The sequence below is a fragment of the Plasmodium chabaudi genome, assembly GCF_900002335.3.
Source record: "Plasmodium chabaudi chabaudi strain AS genome assembly, chromosome: 12".
NCBI lineage: Eukaryota > Apicomplexa > Aconoidasida > Haemosporida > Plasmodiidae > Plasmodium > Plasmodium chabaudi.
The window spans coordinates 851,255-871,004 of NC_030112.2; the positions used below are offsets into that span (position 1 = coordinate 851,255).

The 19,750-nt window shown below is 24.1% G+C and overlaps 6 protein-coding genes across 6 annotated transcripts; 3 read left to right on the forward strand and 3 right to left on the reverse strand.

Annotated features, from left to right (window-relative positions):
* Window positions 1–1,532: 1,532 nt before the first annotated feature.
* On the reverse strand, window positions 1,533–2,624 carry PCHAS_1223900 (ras-related protein Rab-18, putative; the record flags this gene model as incomplete). The annotated part of the gene is made up of 4 exons (XM_016798908.1): window positions 1,533–1,869; window positions 1,965–2,103; window positions 2,226–2,291; window positions 2,561–2,624. 4 exons carry the CDS (start codon window positions 2,622–2,624, stop codon window positions 1,533–1,535), a joined length of 606 nt encoding a protein of 201 aa, XP_016654266.1.
* A 2,104-nt stretch (window positions 2,625–4,728) lies between these two features.
* On the reverse strand, window positions 4,729–6,127 carry PCHAS_1224000 (conserved Plasmodium protein, unknown function; the record flags this gene model as incomplete). The annotated part of the gene is made up of 2 exons (XM_735418.2): window positions 4,729–5,537; window positions 5,707–6,127. 2 exons carry the CDS (start codon window positions 6,125–6,127, stop codon window positions 4,729–4,731), a joined length of 1,230 nt encoding a protein of 409 aa, XP_740511.2.
* A 1,633-nt stretch (window positions 6,128–7,760) lies between these two features.
* On the forward strand, window positions 7,761–11,201 carry PCHAS_1224100 (DNA helicase PSH3, putative; the record flags this gene model as incomplete). The annotated part of the gene is made up of 1 exon (XM_738789.2): window positions 7,761–11,201. One exon carries the CDS (start codon window positions 7,761–7,763, stop codon window positions 11,199–11,201), a length of 3,441 nt encoding a protein of 1,146 aa, XP_743882.2.
* A 113-nt stretch (window positions 11,202–11,314) lies between these two features.
* PCHAS_1224200 (YEATS domain-containing protein, putative) lies at window positions 11,315–12,838 on the reverse strand (the record flags this gene model as incomplete). The annotated part of the gene is made up of 9 exons (XM_016798910.1): window positions 11,315–11,352; window positions 11,444–11,474; window positions 11,617–11,732; window positions 11,877–11,979; window positions 12,070–12,117; window positions 12,248–12,366; window positions 12,452–12,584; window positions 12,683–12,759; window position 12,838. Coding segments are annotated over 9 exons (666 nt in total).
* Window positions 12,839–13,239: 401 nt separating this feature from the next.
* PCHAS_1224300 (conserved protein, unknown function) lies at window positions 13,240–14,346 on the forward strand (the record flags this gene model as incomplete). The annotated part of the gene is made up of 1 exon (XM_732106.2): window positions 13,240–14,346. The coding sequence occupies one exon, from the start codon at window positions 13,240–13,242 to the stop codon at window positions 14,344–14,346; it is 1,107 nt and encodes a 368-aa protein (XP_737199.2).
* Window positions 14,347–16,572: 2,226 nt separating this feature from the next.
* PCHAS_1224400 (V-type proton ATPase subunit a, putative) lies at window positions 16,573–19,642 on the forward strand (the record flags this gene model as incomplete). Its single annotated transcript, XM_016798911.1, has 2 exons — window positions 16,573–16,593; window positions 16,790–19,642. 2 exons carry the CDS (start codon window positions 16,573–16,575, stop codon window positions 19,640–19,642), a joined length of 2,874 nt encoding a protein of 957 aa, XP_016654268.1.
* Between the last annotated feature and the right edge of the window lie 108 nt (window positions 19,643–19,750).

Here is a 19,750-nt window from a genome sequence, read left to right on the forward strand (position 1 = left end):
TATGTTCCCCACCATTTTATATGGATTATTAAAAAATATAAAAAAGAAAAAGAAGAAATGGGAAAGAAAAAGTGAACGAGATTGCGCGCATTCTGTAATCTCGTATTTACGATGGCATATTTTAGCTAGCCATATAATAAATTTATGAAAAAAAAAAAAAATAATAAAAGAGAGTTAAAAAAATGGGTGTGATTTGGATTTTCCAATTTCTATAATAAGTTTCCTCTTACATTTTTTGCAATAATGTTGCTTTACATTTATTATTTCGTATACCATTTTGCCTTATTTTTTTCGAAATGTGGGACATAAAATTTTTTATTTTGTTTGGCTTTTCCAAATAAAGCCAATTTATGGAAAAGATGAAAACAAACTTTATATTTGTTGTGTATTAAATTGGTATCACTATATCTTCTTTAAAAATGCAGTCTATTTTTTCCTTTTTATAAGCATATATATTTACAAATACATACACATATAAGCACGTAAAAATGAGATACAAGAAAAAAAAAAAAAAAAAAAAAAGGAAAACGATATACAATAATACATAAAATTATATAATATGTAATTTTACAAAGAATTTCGAATGATTATAAAAATAGGGACTTGTTATAAATATAGCAAGTTAAATATATATAATGCATTAATAATACAAAAAAAAAGAGAGAGAATCTTAAAACTGAACACGCAATAATATTATGTATATATTACCAAAAATCATGCGGAAAGATCGAAAAAATACAAAAATCTGTATAAGATGCAAATCGCTTTATATTCTATATCGGCTTATGTTAACAATAGTGGTGGAGTAGTAGTGGCAGTAACAATGTGTAGTCCTAATATCATAAGGATTGCCCCCTATATATTTGCTGTTTACTATAAATGTGTGCATATCCTAACTTATCTTCTGCTTCTTCGTCCGTTTTTTGCTGCTAGCTATATTATTTTATTTTTTTAAATGCTGCGCAAATATATAATATTTTGTGCATTTTACAAGGATTATAATAAAAAAACAAAGGGGGAATAAATAAACAAAATAAAAGAACAAATCATAGAGTGTTCAAATAGGTATATAAATAAAAAATGTATATTTGAAAAGATAGCAAAAAATACGAAATTAAAAAATGCCATATATTAAATTTTCATGCATATAAAACATATTCACATATATATATGCACATGTGTGTATATATTAAAATGTGATATTTATAATATTTCAAATGTTTACACTCTCTCTCTTTGCATCTTTTTATAATTTTTTTTATGTATATAGAAATTCTGCAAATTTGGCATTTTATACATGTATATATACATTAGGAAATCAGGAAATAATTATAGTAACAATAGCAAAATATCTGATATTAGTAGGAGATGTTTAAAATTTATACAACACATATAAGTGTGTACATACCAGTGTGTATATGGCATATATGCCAAGATACCTCTTTAGTATTATATATATCAAAAGTAGTTCAAAATTTCTAACTATTAAATCAGTAGTAGATGTTGTATCTGCGATCAATTTTCAATATGTTCTAGCATACACAACTGACTCTACCTTCATCTTTTTTCCCAAGTTTTAAATTTTTAGTAACAACACTTAACTCAAGCAATGAGGGGTTGTTTAAAATTTGCTGTATTAATTCTTCAAAACAATATGTTATATTAATATCATTTTTTGCACTAGTTTCACAAAATAGCATATTATTTTCGAAGGCAAAATTTTTTCCTTCATCTTTTGTTACTTCATGATTTGGTTTATCAATTTTATTTGCTACAAGCATTTTGATCGCATTTTTATTTGTTGAATATTTATCAATTTCATGAATCCATACATCTAAATTTTCAAAAGACTCTCGAACCGTACAATCGCTACAATAAAAAAAAAGTACATGTACCCATGTATGCACTGAATATATGTAATCAATATTTTATTTTCATTTTATTTTCATTTTATTTTGACGTACTATACTAAAATAATTGCATGAGCATTTCGGTAGTAGGCCGAAGTGAGGGTTCTAAACCGCTCTTGACCTGCTGTGTCCCATATTCCAACTTTTATCGTTTTGTTATCGATTTTTAGGTACTTGACTTTAAAATCGATTCCTGTAAAGAAGCAAAATAAATGTGCATATATTATTAGTGATATATGGGTAATGTAGTCGGCTTGATGGAGTACCACATTGTCATAAGTTGAAATTTTTTTTTTTTTTTTTGTGAATTCAAACCTATTGTTGATAGGACTTTCTCTTCAAACTGGTTATCGGAATATCGGCATAGTATACTACTTTTTCCTATTATTATAAAAATAGAAAAAAAAAAAAAAAATAATAAAAAAAATGAATATATGTGAAAAATGGAGAAACGGTTAGGAAAAGTAACACGGGTAGGCTCTACTGCCCCATAAGTAAAAAAACGTGTAGGGGAAATGGAAAAGTAGGAACATGAATGCAAACTATATTTAGGATAAACCCTCTATTTAAATAAACAAGTTAGTAATCAAAAAAATAAAAAAATATGTAAATATGTAGGGGAAATGAATATAGCATAATAAGTTACATACCTACACTGGAATCTCCTACTAATAATAATTTCAACAAATAATCGTATTTATTTTTATTTTTCATTTTTTTAAACAAATAATATAATAAATAATGATTAAAAATATATTATATATAAATATAATTTTTTGAAAAAAAAAATTTAGAAAACTTTTATTAATTCATATTTAAATATAATACGATTATGTATAATACTAGAAAAAAACGTTACTTTATTATATATATAATTTAATTATTTTTATTTTACATTTATTAATAATAAAAAGAAAAAAAAAATGCATAAATGTTCGTATTACAATTTATTTGTATGCAAAATAATAGAACTTATATTTATACAATCTAAGCACTGTATTTTTTTATTTATAGTTTTATTATAACCTTATTATTCTAATTCTTCACAATATTTTCTCTATATGCATTTTTTTATATTACAGTTTTTTTTTTATCACTGGCATGTTTACGGTTTCCATAATTTATTTATTCTTATACATATATATATTGCATAGTAAGTAGTGTGGTATTTTGGTGGCGCGCTATTATTTATTTATTTTTTTTTTATTTATGTTTGCTTAAAGTTAGGAGATATGCATGGAAACTTATTCACCGGGTTGGGTTTTACATGCTATAAGAAATAAATATATAATAAAAATAATATAAGCACATAGTTATTTATTATGCATACCAAAAATCGTTATAAACAATTTTTCGCTATTTTCCCCGTTCATATATAATTTATTTTTATCTTAATTTGCTTTTTATATTTTATATTATAAATATGGGGGGGATATGTTCCACATATATTTTTTTTATTATTGTTAAAATTTTATTTTATTTTTCGATGTTTTCCCTTTTTTGCACATTATATTTTTATTTGTTTATTTTATTTTAGATTTATGTATTTTTATATTTTTATAAAATAATTCTCTCACATTCATGATAAGGTAATTTATTTTTTTTTATTTTTATTGTAAAATATAATTATTCTATTTTGTGGCATATTTAAAAAGCATGGAGAAGAGGGGAGCATACTTAAGTTTTGCTTTTATATGCAGAGAAAATAGAATGGAAATTTTCCACTATAAAAGTAAGCAAATAAAAGCTGACTAAATATGTTGAAAAATAAAAGAATGATAAGAATGCTTATCCAATTATTTTCCAAAAAATGGAATGACTCGAAAAAGCGGGGCACATACGCTAAATTAAAATATAGAAAGCATTATTTAAAAATATATAACATTTATCGATATAATTTTATTTCCCCCCTTAATTTATTATTACTTATTACTTGACTAAAAAGAGAAAAATACTACGGGATATAATAAAAAAAAAAATATATATTTCTTATATTTATAACGGTATTATCACGTGGATATATATTAAAATAATAATAAAATTGTTTGTATATGCACATTGTTGTTATTTTACTTAATTCGGGATATGTATAAATTAATATGTATACATGAACGAATTATTTGTGTGCATATTTGAGTTCGTATAATCATAAAGCATTATTTTAATCGAGATTTATTATTATTATTATTTGATAAATTTATATATTGGAAAAAAGGAAAATTGTTCTTATCATACATTTGTGGTCCACTCTTTCGATATCTACTATGGGAAATTTTTGTTAATATAAAATATGCTAGATAGTAAGAATAAAGCTAGCTAAAAAAAAAAATTATTAAATGTGTGCAAATAGCCTTTTATATTATACCTATGGACGTAAATATTTTTGAAAAAAATAAATTAACAGAATTAACCTTTTTTAAAAAGAAAACTATGTTTTTTCCCCTTTTCAAAGTAGTACTTTTTTTGTGAATAATGCTATAATTTAATTTTATGTTCTCAATTAAGCAACTGTATAAAGTCTTGCAATTGTTTAATATCACCTTGCTTGTGCAGGCTTATTCAAAGCAAATATATTTAATCGGATATATTATATGTATGTGCATGCATATTTATGTATGTTTAATAATGAAAAATTAAAGCAGTTAGACATGAAAACGAAAAAAGATAAACAAAAAAAAGCAAATAAAATTAATAATGTGGAAAAGAAAACAGGTATAAAAATCGGTTGGACAAATAAAAAAGTAAGGAGTTAATTTTTTCCACAAAAAATGGAGTTCTTGTAGGAAAAAATAGTACACACATATGCATCCTTGCAAGGTTAGGCATTTTTTTTTTTATGTATTTTATTCGAATAGCTAGCTATAAAAAATTTAAATATTTTTCCTAAATAACTATTCGCTATATTTGTATCAGTAATATCTTGATTTGGTATTGTAGAAATATCAACAGTATTATCTGGTTTAACACATTTTTGTAATTGTTCCTCTTTGATATTTTTATAATATTGCTTTGCATAATGTATTGGTAATTTTGGAAATTTAAAAATATGGCTAGCCAATTTATAGCCAAAATAATGAAAAATAGTAAGAGAACAAAGAAAAATAATAGAATAATTTTTTATTATACAATCATTGATAATCCAATTTAAACTCATATATGGGCCAACTATTAAATGATTATATCTTCCCGAAAATAATGAAATCAATTGTGTAAGAATTAAATTAATTTGTAAAGGATATGCAAAATTATATTTGGTAAATAAATATATATATAACAAAGAATAATTTAAAAAAGAACAAATAAATTCATTTAAAAGTGTGTCCATAATTATAGACGAATATAAATCCATATTATTTAAAAATATTTTATCACCATATTTTACACTTCCTTTATTATATGGAAAAACATATATTAATAAATTCATAATATGTTTTTTAAAAAATTCTGGCATTTTAGGATATAAAAAGGATGTTAAAAATGAGTTATCCTTTTTTATTTGATTTTTTTGTATTACTTCAATTATTCTATTGCCACCAGCACTTATGCTTTTGGGAAATATTGCATTTGTAACCCCAAGGTATAAAAGGCTTCCTAAAATATTTGATGTGCATGCTATTATGGCTTCCCCTACAATTTGTAAAAGAAAAATAATGATACCATATGTTCATGCACACTCGTATAATATATATATACATAGCATAATGGGTATGTAGGCACAAGTTGATTGAGAAACCTAATGTCTGTTTATCAGATATGTTGGCTTCTTCACTTTATTTATGTAAAAAAAGTTTCTTACTTTTGTTTATTAGTTTTAAGTCTGTTTTATAAAGGTGTAAACATGGATCTCCATCATATCCAGCCGATAAATGATCATACCATATAATTAAAATTATGAATCCTTTGATAGATTCAGTAAATATACAAGCTTGATGATCATAATGTGTTATTTTTGATAAGATCTGTATAAATATATCGAAGATTTTTGTAAAGGTTGATATATATAAAAAATATAAAAATGTATTTATAATATAACCTAAAAATGCAGTTATTAATTGATAATTAAAATTGAAGTAAATTTTTTTATTTCCTAATAAACTTGTTTTTACTTCTTTATCATTTTCTTTATTATTTTTTCTGTTTGTAATTTTGTCCTTTAGTTTTTTTGCTATGCTCATTGAGCTTTCTAATGCGCTGTTTTCATTTTGAGGTGTACCCATTTTTTACAACCATGTAATATAAAAATTTGAAAAATAAGTAAGACGATATCTATAGAATTTGAATGAGAGGATGGTATTTCCTTTTAGTGAAGGTACGTAAAGCTGAACATTATCTTCTTGTTTTTCTCTACTGATTGGCTAATTTTGTAATTCCCATATGAAACTGATTAGGTATTATTACTTTTTTGGTTTTACGTATTTCATACAAATAAATTCTGAATGTACATATATTTATTTGTTTGTATATTTTAACGAGACAATAGTCATATTTGACTTGTCTAAAGAAAACCTTTCGCTCAACTAATTTGGACTAACTAGAGCATCACTAGTGTTAATAAAATAAATACATTTCCGTGATACAGAATTAAAATGATTTTTAAAAGCTGAGTAGTTGTTTATTTGTTCGTAATTTTGTAATTGCTTACTTTTCTCCGAAGTAAATCAAAAACAGATATACATAACCTCAATGCATAAAACTGTTTTTATTTTAAACGCCATATTAAATATAGACGATATATAGTTGATATTTCTTATTGTGAAAAAAGAGGAGAGTACAAAAAAAAAAAAAAAAAAAAAATTTTATTTCATTTTACATTTTAGGAGAGTTAAAGAATATATTCATGCTGAACATATTGCAATTTTATTATTCTTCCTCAAATTTTAATTAATAAACATTTAGAATGACAAAAAGGACAATTTTACTAATTCATTAATATGTTATCAATAAAAATTATGTACACACATATAATAAGATTTCTTTTATTATTAAAAAAAATAATATTTGGAAAATGCTGTGTGTATTATATATATCATATATATGCATAGCAGCTTTACCCACTATATGTATGCACATTATTATACATGTGTGTGAAAAATTGTAAAATTAATTATTTTTACTTTTTTAATATCATTATTTTTAGATAAAGAAAATAATATACAGTTTTTGTCTACTCTTGGTTTAGTAAAAATAAAAAACCAACAAAATTTTCAAGCATTTTTAAAGTTTAAAAAATATTTTAAAATCTTCGTTGAATATCCGTTTGGTAATTTCCAGCAGTGAGACTGGGGAAACCTCTCTTTCATAGTCATCAGTTTTTTTTCGTTTTTCTCCAAAGAGAGGGAAAGTAAAATAGGGCATAAAAAAATTTAGGAAAAATTGGGCATACATATGTATGTATAAAATGTTTAACTTTATGTATATAGATAGAAATCGGGCATTGTTGCAAATTTTCAATCGGCTATAATAACTAATTCGGTCGCATATGAATATTTAATTTTTTTTTTTTGTATATTAATTAATTTTTAGCTAGTTTTAGTAAAATTTTATTTATTTTGGCTATTTTGGCCATTTTGGCTGTTTAAAAAAAAAAAATAAGAGTTCGAAAATGCAGATAATTTTTAGTATTATTTAAATAGTACATCACAGGGCGAAACATCAAAATATGTTCTTAAAATATAACTAGTCATGCGTTAAGTTTTATTAAATTTTTTATTCAATTTTTTATTCGACTTTTCAAATGAACTAATCAGGGATGTTCTTGTTCTATCGAGCATGACCACAACTATAAAGTAGCGAAAGATAGCGAAATAAGGAGGGGAAAAGCGAACGAATTGGTAGGTCCCTCCATACATAATGAACAAGCCCAAATTGAGTTTGAGCGACTTAAACAAACTGTTGGTGGATCCTGAAAAAGATGAAAATGGAAAAGAAAAAGAATTTCAAGAGCTTAGTGTTCCCGAAGAAGTTATAGATAGTTTAAAAAAACTGAATATTATATATCCATCACAAATACAATGTATAACTATAAAAGAAGCAATCCATAAACAAAATTTAATTATACAATCTAAAAATGGGACAGGTAAAAGTACGTCCATATGTATAATATTAATATCACATATACTGAAAAAATTGCATAAAAATATGTCCAAAGAAATTTTCGAAAATTTTTTAAACGATAACAAAGAAGAGAATCACAATAAGAATAAACAAAACGGCGATCCAATAAATACAAATGATAATTATTGTGAAAATATTTTTTTATTTTCTTTATTTTTTTATGGAGTTGTTCTTGTTCCTACAAGAGAATTGTGTGTGCAAATATATGATACGATACACAAAATTTCAGAAAATTTAATTATAAAAAAAAATAAAAAATTAGATTCGTTAAGCAACATTGGAGAACCAAATGTTGTCGACAAACATGTAGATAACAATTCGACTTTAAAAATAAAATCCATAATTCTTTATGGAGGAACTGATGTATATGAAAATATAAAGGAATTGTTTTTGAAGTATCCGCAAATTATTATTTCAACTCCTGGAAGGTTAAAGCATGTTTTAAGAATTTTTCAAAGCGCCACCATTGAACTGGATAATATCCATCTTTTTCAAAAATCAAGCTCTAGCAAAATAAAAATATTTTATTTAAAAATAATAAACCTATTATTAAAAAAATTAGTTATAGATGAAGTAGATGCATTATTGGATGAACAATTTGAAGAGCAAATGAAAATTATATTTACATTATTAATAAATCCGAAGGTACAAATTTTAGCATACAGTTCTACTTTTAATGAATTCACAATTGAGACCTTTAAAAGGATGGTAGCATCTATAGATATTAGTTATGTCGACAAAGCGAAAAATTTGTACAGCCAAATTGGCACAATTACTACAAACCCAGTTTTAGCTAATGACGAGCTTAATCAAAATGAAAGCATACAAAAAAGTTGTGCAGCCTTTTGCCATCCTACTGATAAAAATGTAGAGACAGACTATTCTTCCAAACAAACAATTCACAATGATAATATTCAACAAAATTTAGATGATAAAATTGATGATGACATAAAAGAGAAAGTAGTTAGTGAAGATAATCTACTAGCTAAAAAATGTATTAAAACAGCTATTAATAAAAAAAAAAAAAAAAAAAAAAAAAAAAAAAATATAAATGTAAATGTAAATATAAAAGAAATAGAAAAGAACATACTAAACCAAGAAAATGTAAAATATTTTATTATTGAAAAAATGAAAAAAGAAAAAAAAAAAATAGACATATATTCTTCGAGAAAGAGAGAATTTAAAATTTGTCAAACCTGCACATCCATAATTTTAATGCAAGAAAATGAAATAAAAAAAAGTTATAAACTCGACTCACCAATATTAATGAATATAAAGCATTGTTTCATTACTATTAATAATGAAAATATGAATAAACATGAAGAATTAAAATATAAATTAAAAGTATTACTTAAAATAATAAAAGAAATAAAATTTGAGCAATGCTTCCTTTTTATAAATAATTCTTATGAAGGCTTACAAATAACGAAAATGATGAAGAAATATAATATAGATTGTTATTATACAAGTTCTAAGGTTGAACATAATGAGAGAATACAAAGTTTTTATAAATTAAAAAAAAATAAAATGAAAATTGTTATATGTACTGATGTTATGAGTAGGGGAATAGATAATATTGTCTGCGATCTTGTTATTAATTTTGATATACCTTATAGTAAAGAAATATATATTCATAGGTCAGGAAGGTGTGGAAGATATGGAAATAAAGGACTTTGTATAAGTTTGTGTAATTATACAGATTATAATTATTTATATTATTTTAAATATACTTTAAAATTAGAGGTATACGATTTTTATTATTTATCTTCCTCTCAAAATTCAACAAAATCTATCATTACAAATGTATCTAACAGAATTGACACACAACCAACTAGCACACACCCAGCCAAGCAAGTTTGTAACGATGTTGACAATGAAATGGATTTATCTAAAGATAAAACAATTTGTAATTCATTTCCTATAGATAATAGGGATACTGACGAATGGGGTGCATTCGACTTTTATTCAAACTCGGATATTTTAAAAAAAATAATCGGAGAAAATTATATTGACAAAGTAGACCAAACAGAAGAAAGCAAATGTAGAGAGAAACTTTTCGTCAAAATAAATATAAAAGGGTTTTATTCAAAATTTGTTAACACTTTAAAAGATTTTAATAGAAAAGATGAAAATGTATATTTAAAAATATGCTTTAAAAAATTATTAACAAAATTAAAAATAATAAAAAATGAGATTAGCTACTTTTTTTATTTTCCAAATGATAACATACATTTTTTTAAAAGTATAAATATAATTGAACATAAATCCAATTTAATATTATATTTTACTTTTACAAAAAAAATAAAAATATATTATACAACCTATTTAGATAGATTAAAAGCAATGACAAATATAAAAAAAAAAAAATATTGTTACACAAACTTTTGTATGCTCTTTTTTTGCAATTCAAATAGTTATATGGTCTTAAAAATTTATTATGCCTTTCTTTTCTTTTTCAAATATTATCGATATCCACTTAAAGATTCGCTTTCTTCGATGCCACTTATGTGTGCAAATGCAAAGGAAACACACAATAAAAAAATAAAAAAAAATAAAGCAGACAAACTTATGAACAACGGAGAAACAAACTTCGAACAATTTAATTATTCGTCAGACAGCTTTTTACTCCTTTATGATGAAATTAGTAAATGGGATAAAAAAGAAAACCAATTGTTTAGTCACAAAAGTGGGTATAATAGCGATCAAAATTATGACAATGATGATATTATTTACATGAACAAGCAAGGAAAAATAATAGACAAAGGGGCTAGCTATGATATTAGATTTTTTTCACAATTTATATTTTCTTCAAATAAAAAAAAAAAACGAAAATACCTTATTGAAGATATAGAGAAAAATATAAATGATAAAGAATATTCTTCTGATAATATTGATTATAATATTTTAAACAAAACCGAAAATGTAACATTCAATACACTACTATTTGATGATGCTCTAAATAATGTAAATATTAGTGTATATGAGAAAAAACAGCTAGCTTATTTTTCATATCAATGTGATAAAATACAGTGTATAAATAATGAACAAAAGATAATTGCAAACTTAAATAGATTGATAAATACTCAAATATTTCTCAATCTAAATTATAACGAAAATTCGAATTTGTTGAAAAGTGTTTTTTTGCAAAATCATATGCAAATGTGCAATGGTTTTTAAAATTCAAAAAAAAAAAATTAATAATAATACAATTATAATATTTAAAATGAGAGAATAAAACAGTGGAGCAAATTTTATATCATTTAGCTAGCTTAAGGGAAAAAAACAAAGACCTAATTTTCATCACTACTAACGCCAATTTCTGCTTTCACTAAAAAAAAATATAAATATAATTTGTATAGAAATAATTTAATGTATAACACAAGTTTTGAAGTATTTTTTTGTAAAAGAAAATTGTGTACTTGAAAAATATTTTTGTTGGGTTTCGTTAATCTGTAAAGGGAAGAAAATAAAAAAAAAATATGCACACATATTTATATGTACAAGTCATGTACTTATGATAATATTATGCCTATTTTAATTATTATATATAAATAATTGTAATTTTGTTTTGTTTTTATTATTCTTTAATTACCTCTTTCGATAGCATAGTTGCTTCGGACATTAAATCACAAATCTCCTCTTGCACCTTCGACTGGAATTGGAGATATTTTTTTGTGTAATTATCCTCTTTAAAGTCGTATTTCAAAACTAGCCATTTGTTAAAAAATTAAAAAAAAAAATCAAGAAAAAAAATCAAGAAAAAAAATCAAGAAAAAATATGAGCATGTTCATATATAAATTCGATGTTGTTTGCACATTCACATTATGCATTTTTTTATGATTTATTTTTACAATGTTCCTGAAATTTATGGGGAGCTGTTTTTGTGCTGTTGCTTTGGACAATTTTATTGTACAATCGAATAGTGGGATTTCTAAAAATAATTTCTTCATATGTCTAAAAATTTAATTAAAGAACAAAGGTTTGAATTTTTATTTTATAAATATAATTAATCATTTATTTTTATTTTTTTTTAAATGAAATAACCTCGTTAACGACACAAGGGGGGTGCTCATTCTCGGAATCGGTGTTTAGCTTCGAAATAAAAAATACATTATTTATGACTTGTGCATGTAATTTTGTCACTCTTATGTTGTGTGGATTGACATAAGAGTTTTATTACATGGATAAATATATTTATAAAAACTTTTCTTAAATAAAATACCTTAACAAAATGAGTAATACTAATAGGAGACAAAGAGGTGTCATCAAAATAAACTTTCACTGTCAGGTAAAATTCACCCCACCCAATTTCATTTACCTCGTAAGGGGGCTGTGTGTAAACTGTTAAAATTTGGAGATTATTTTGTAAAGTTAAAATCGTGAAAAAGAATGAAAAAAAGAAAAAGGAAAGAAATAAATAGATAACCTCTCTTTGGATAAATGAAAGAAGGGTCTAATTCAAAAACCACTTTAGTTACAAATAAAGAAAGGTCAGATGAATTAGGGCATCTTAATAAGCAAGTCCATTTATGTGTCATATTTCCATATTTCCTTTTTTCCTAAAATATGCGAAAAAAAATAAATAAAAAAAAAATTATAAAAATAAGGAAGTATTCTATATATGTATATATAGGTACAAGTAAGCTAGCTATTTTACCTGCTGAGAAAGCAAAAATGCATAGGTCCCAACAACCATTGGTTTTACCAATTTTACATTTTGCATTCGATTTTCCACTATAAAATAAAAAAAAATACATTTATTAGCTATTTGTTCATATTATATATGTGCAAAACTAGCTATATATAACTTACTACTTATCTAAATACTGGATGTATATATATATACTTTTTTCAGCCTATGGGAACATATTATAATTTATTAAAAGTTTTCATTTTCTTTAAATTAATAATATATTGTTGTAAAAAAAATTTGAAAAAAAAATCCAAAAAATATATTATCCATATGAGCAATATTTATACGCCTGAGTAGTAAATTTTTTAAGTATATAAAATTATGCATACATATATATACATTTTTAATTGCTCTGCTTTTATAATTTTTTTCTGTAAATATAAATATAAACTTTATAATTTTGTTTTTAAATAAATTTAATAAGTTTTAGTTAATTAAGGATGTTATTATGACTTTGTGCTATTTATGTGTTGTTATTGACTTATGTAGGTACTAGCTATGTTAATTTTTTTTTTGGGAATATGAGCAAGATAGGAAAAAGCTTGCTAGCTATTTACACATTTGGAATACTATTATTTCAAGAGTATGTAATTGGCTTTAATGTGAAAAAGGTTTCCTCATTAAATCGATTGACACGAATGCATGAGGAAAAAAATATATCAAGAAAAAAATATAATAATTTAGTTTATTCAAGTTATAAAGAAAAAAAAAGAAATAATAATTTATTTTCTATAGAAAGGAGTATAGATAAAGTAACTGGAAATTTTATGTGTGATAAAGACTTATTTTTAGAAGTCGATAAGAAACAAAAAATGGTTGAAGAAATTGAAAAAATACCAGTACTAAGTTATGAAAATGTTAAAAAGTATCTAGACAAGCTAAGTGAAAATGATGTATATGAAGAAGTTATAAACCATAAAATATATTTATATAAAAAAAATAATGAAAAAGATAAACAAAATAATTTGATAAAAGTTCAAAATTTTTTAAACCCACATATAATAAGTTTAAGAAAAAAAAAAGCAAAAACTAAAGTAGAATATTTAATAGCAAGTATGGTAAAAGGAGAAAATATAGATCAAATAATAACAGAAATGTTTCAAAAAAAATTAATAGATATTTATGTATTAACATTTATAGATGATAAAATTATTGAAGCCAATTCAAAACTTGCACCAAACAGTAAATTAAACTTTTATAGTAGTACTAATGATGTTAGTGGTTCTAGTAGTGGGAATAAGGATGAAATGAGTTTATCTGAAAAAATTTTAAGGGCATTAAAAGATCGAATCTTAGCTCAACAAAAATTAAATGCAAAAGGAACATTTGATTTTACACGAATATTATTTTTATCAACAACTTTAGATTTGGAGGAAGATAGAGAACCTATGATTAGATCTATAATTAAAAGTATTGAACAGTTGGAAGAGCTAGAACTTTATTTATTGGATGCCTTAGATTATGCTCAAGAAAATGAAAAAATGAAAAAATATATACCACATATGGAACTTCTTCTCAGTGCATGTAAAAAAATGAATCCCGTTAATAACCAACTATTAAACAAGCAAAATGAAAATGTCCGTTTTTTTCCAGAAAATATGGATACCTCCAATTTAAATGGATTATAGCCAAACATTTGTTAACCGATATTTCGTATAGAACTATGAAATGACATTTTACATATGCACATACATGTAAGAATTTAGTTTGAAAATAACACAACTTTAGGGATAGACAAATGGGTATTAAATATTTTGATAAAATTATTTTACAAATTATTTTTGGCCCTTGCAAATGTCATAATAAAATGTGCATAAGTATGTTGTATATTTTAAGACGTCATTATTCGGAATGTATGTATTTTTTATTTTTTATTTTTTTTGTATTATTTTGGGAGCTGAATATGCTATTCTTTTTATTCACCCAATTTTTTGATATTTTATGAATATGTAAAATTAAATTTTTCTTTTGTTTAGTATTGTTTCAATGAATTTAAACCCATTTTCTACATTTTTAACTAAAAAAAGCATTCAAACTATTTGCTACTTAAATTTTATATAGCTATACAACAAAGACTAACCATTTTATAATATTTTTTTTGGACATTATAAAAAATTTACAATGTACATGTGACATATGCATGTGCAAGTATCACATCACGTTCCAATTGCAACATTTTGGTAAAACGAAAACAATTTTGTGAATAAAAAGAAATTAGCATTTGGTGATATTATATGCGCAACAACAAATATAAAAACATACATATATTATGTACAGGTCATAAAATAATAGAAAATGGCTGGAAAAATATGAATGTGTAATAAAAAGTTGTAATAAAATATGAACAATATTATGTTATAAAAAAATATAGAGAGAAATAAATATCCAGCTAGCTAATTGTGTTTTCCTACTTTTATATACTGTTCATATAAAATAAAAATTCAAATTAAAGACAAAATGGGTATAAAAAAAAATAAATAAAACAGAAATAAATTGAACTTAATGATTTTCTCTAATGTACGAAATATTTAAGATGAATTTAATGAAATAATTATTAAAGAAAACGTCAAAAATGCATGTGTATATATAAATATATTTTACATAATGTTGGGATGAAACTTCGATAATTATATATAATATATTTTGTATATTGTTCACAATTCACAGATACAAAAACACAAATTATACGTATAAATATAATATACTTTGTGTACATAATATTATAATATACAATTTAACCTATGCAGTAAAACAAAAAATGCGCGTATGGGGAGAAAGGAAGGTTAATTAGTTAAAAAGCGAAGAAAAGAGGGGAAAATGGAAAAAAAAAAGAAAATTCAATTTGGAAAATATAAATAAATATGGCTATTAACAAAAAATGGTATAATTAATTTTTATTATGTTTTTAAATTTTTTTAAATTTTTTATTAATTTAAAAAAAAAAAAAAATTCCCCCTTTACGTATTAATTTTTCGCTTTTATATATTACGTCTTTGCATTTGCTTGTCGCTTGCTTTTTTATATTTTTATATTTTGTTCATGCCATTTAGAAACTTGTTTTGGAAATTTTACTTCGGGCTTATATGCATTATATTAATTTTTATTTTGTAAATTTTGCTTATTTGCTACTGTTATTTTATTATTTAGTTATTTATATATTTTTACATGACCTATTTTTATTACGTTTTATTAGTGTTTATATATATTTTTTTTTTTTTTCGTAATTTTTCATCGTTTGACGTATAATTTTGATGATATATAATGTCAAGTTATCATAATTAAATGGAAATGAAAAAAATGCATACCTCTACGTATATATATATGCCTATGTTATTATATTTTTATGTTTTTTTTTTATAAAAGAAAAATGCATAAATTAATTCCTACTTACCGCTTTTATTATTATGCATAGGTTTGTGTAACTTATATATATTTGCATGTATACAATTCGTATAGCCGTTGAAATATGTTGAAGAACAGATAGCGTGGCTATATCGTTAATAATATTATAGTATTTGCTTTTTTATTCTTTTTACCTTATTAATTAATTGAAAAAGGAAACGTCAGTTTTATATACGTATTTAAAAATATTAAATCGAATTTTTATGAAATTAAAAGAAAGGGAGTATTGCTTTATTACTCCATCAAAAATTGCATAAAAGTCCAAACAAAATCAAAGAAGAAGAAAAATCAGTTTATATTTATATAATTTTGTAGAACACTTTTGAATATATTTTTTTTTTCCTATGATTTAATGTGTGCAAAGTAAAAAGATAGCAACTATTTTTTGCTGCCCACCATTTTTACTATTATATTTCCATTTTCACCACTAATTTATTTAAAATTTAAAAGAAATGGGAATATTTAGATCAGAGGTAATGAATTATAAAAAGGAAATGGCCTATATATATGTGTGTGTGTGTTGTGAGTTAACTAAATTGCGCCTGACTTATGCATACTATTTTCAGGATTTTGCGCATATTTACCTGCACAATGCATAATATTTGTTCTGTTCGTACATTTTTGCCTGACCATGCATATATATAATATATTTTTTTTTTTTGGGTGCAGACGATGAAACACGGGACGCTGGTCCTGCCAGCAGATCGAGCTAGAGAATATATGGACTGTTTGGGAAAACAAGTAGATATTCAATTTATAGATATGAATGAGAAGACAATGAAAAGGCAATATAAAAAATATATACAGCGTATAGATGATATGGAAAGAATACTTCGATTTTTAGAAGAAAATATAAATAAATTGCCAAATGTGAAAATAAAAAAAAGTAAAATTGAAAATTTTTTAGAACATGATCATATATATGAATTAGATCAAGTAGAAGAATCATTAAATAGATTACATGTACAATTTGTTCGTTTTTGTAATAATAATAAAGATTTAGTTGATGAAAGAAATAGTGCGATTGAAGAAAAGCATGTTATATTAACGGCATTAAACCAATTACATCCCGATATGTCAAAACGTTCAAATTTAAGATCTATGCATGACGATAATATTGATGAAAATAATCTTATGAACAATTCAGAAGAAGATGCATCATTATCTACCCATATTATGCGAGAAGGAATAAATATGATGTTTACTAACATTTCTGGAGTAATTAAAACGAAAGATCAAGAAAGTTTTAGTAGAACAATATTTAGAGCCTTAAGAGGTAATACATATACATATTTTCAAAATATCGATGAAAATATGAACAGTTCAGGTACATTAAATAATGAGAATAGCTCTTTAGATAATAAAATAGGAGAAGATAATAATGAAAATAAAGAAAATAATGTTGGAGGAAATAGCAATGAATTGAAAAGTGTATTTGTTGTATATTGTCATGGATCAACACATAGTAGTATATATGAAAAAATAATGAAAATATGTAAAGCATATGATGTAAGAAATTATGAATGGCCTAAAACATATGAACAAGCAACCAAAAGATTGAGCGAATTAAAAGAAATAATTAATGATAAAGAAAAAGCTTTAAAAGCATATGAAGAATATTTTATAAATGAAATATTTGTATTAATAAATGTAGTCGAACCAAATAAAAATAGTTTAATAGAGGAATGGAAATTATTTTGTAAAAAAGAAAGACATATTTATAATAATTTGAATTATTTTGAAGGTAGTGATATAACATTACGTTGTGATTGTTGGTATAGTGCAAATGATGAAGAAAAAATACGACATATATTAATGAATAAATCATCTAACGATTTAGTATCTGCTTTATTGCTTTCCGATAAATTATTAACACCAAATATATCACCACCAACATATATTAAAACAAATGAATTTACAAGTACCTATCAATCAATGGTAGATACCTATGGTATACCAAGATATGGTGAAATAAATCCAGCTATATCAACCATCGTTACTTTTCCATTTTTATTTGGAATAATGTATGGAGATGTAGGACATGGAATATGTATATTTTTATTTGCTTTATTTTTGATAATAGTTCATAATAGAATGAAAAATAAAGAAGGTAGTGGATCTGGTAGTGGCAGTGATGAAAATAGTAATGAGATGCTAAGTATGCTATTTAATGGTCGATATATGTTATTACTAATGGGTTTTTTTGCTGTATATGCTGGATTTTTATATAATGATTTTTTTTCAATGCCTTTGAATCTATTTACATCTATGTTTGAAGTAGATAAAGTAGTTGATTCTGTAGAATATTATAAAAGAAAACAGATTTTGAATGCTGAAACAGGACAAATGGAAGATGCACCACCTTATATATTTGGATTTGATTCTAAATGGTTAGGAGCAGATAATGAATTAACATATATAAATTCTTTTAAAATGAAATTTTCTATTATTATTGGATTTTGTCATATGACCTTTGGTGTTATAATAAAAGGATTTAATGCATTACATTTTAAAAAAAAAATGGATTTCTTTTTTGAATTTTTACCACAATTTGTTATGATGTTATCAATGATTGGATATCTAGTTTTCTTAATTATATATAAATGGGTAACCCCTATAGGATATGGTGGATATAAAAAGCAAGGAATCATTAATACAATTATTAATATGTATTTGATGAAAGAAATAAATCAAGATAATCAATTTTATGAACACCAAGAAATTGTACAAGCAATAATTATCACACTATTTGCTTTATGTATACCTGTGATGCTTTTTTGTAAACCAGCAATAAAAACATATAAAATGATGAAAGAAAAAAAGAAAAGAATGGCAATGCATTATCAAACAGTGGAAAAAGAAATGACAAATCAATTTAATGGTGTAGGTATAATTGGTAATACAGCGGATGGAAGAGATATGATTTCATCCTATGGAAACAATTCAATGCATAAACGGGTTACTAAAATAGGATATGATAATAGTGTTGGTAATCATGATGCCGAAAATGAAGATGAATATTTATTATTGAAAAGAAGAGGTAGAAAAACAGATGATGAAATGGAAGCACATTTGTTAGGCCCATCTTCTTATCATTCCTCTGATGATGCAAACGCAAATCATGGATCCGATGAACATGAAGAAAATTTATCAGAAATATGGATAGAACAATTAATAGAAACAATTGAATTTATATTAGGGCTTATAAGTAATACTGCTTCATATTTAAGATTATGGGCATTATCGTTAGCCCATCAACAATTATCTTTAGTTTTTTTTGAACAAACTATATTGAGCTCATTGGAAAAAGATTCATTTATGGGTGTACTTATAAGTTTAATTATATTTTCACAATTATTTTCGATACTTACTATAGCTGTTATATTATGTATGGATACTTTAGAGTGTTTCCTTCATTCTTTAAGATTGCAATGGGTTGAATTTCAAAATAAATTTTACAAAGGTGATGGAATACCTTTCAAGCCTTTCAACATAAAGAAGCTACTTTCAGAGAGAGACTAATTAGTGAGAGAACGACCGAATTATTAGACAACCCTACATAGTGTGTTCTTTTTTTTTTTTATTTTTTATTCCATATTTTGTTTCCTTTATTACGTGTTTATTTCGATG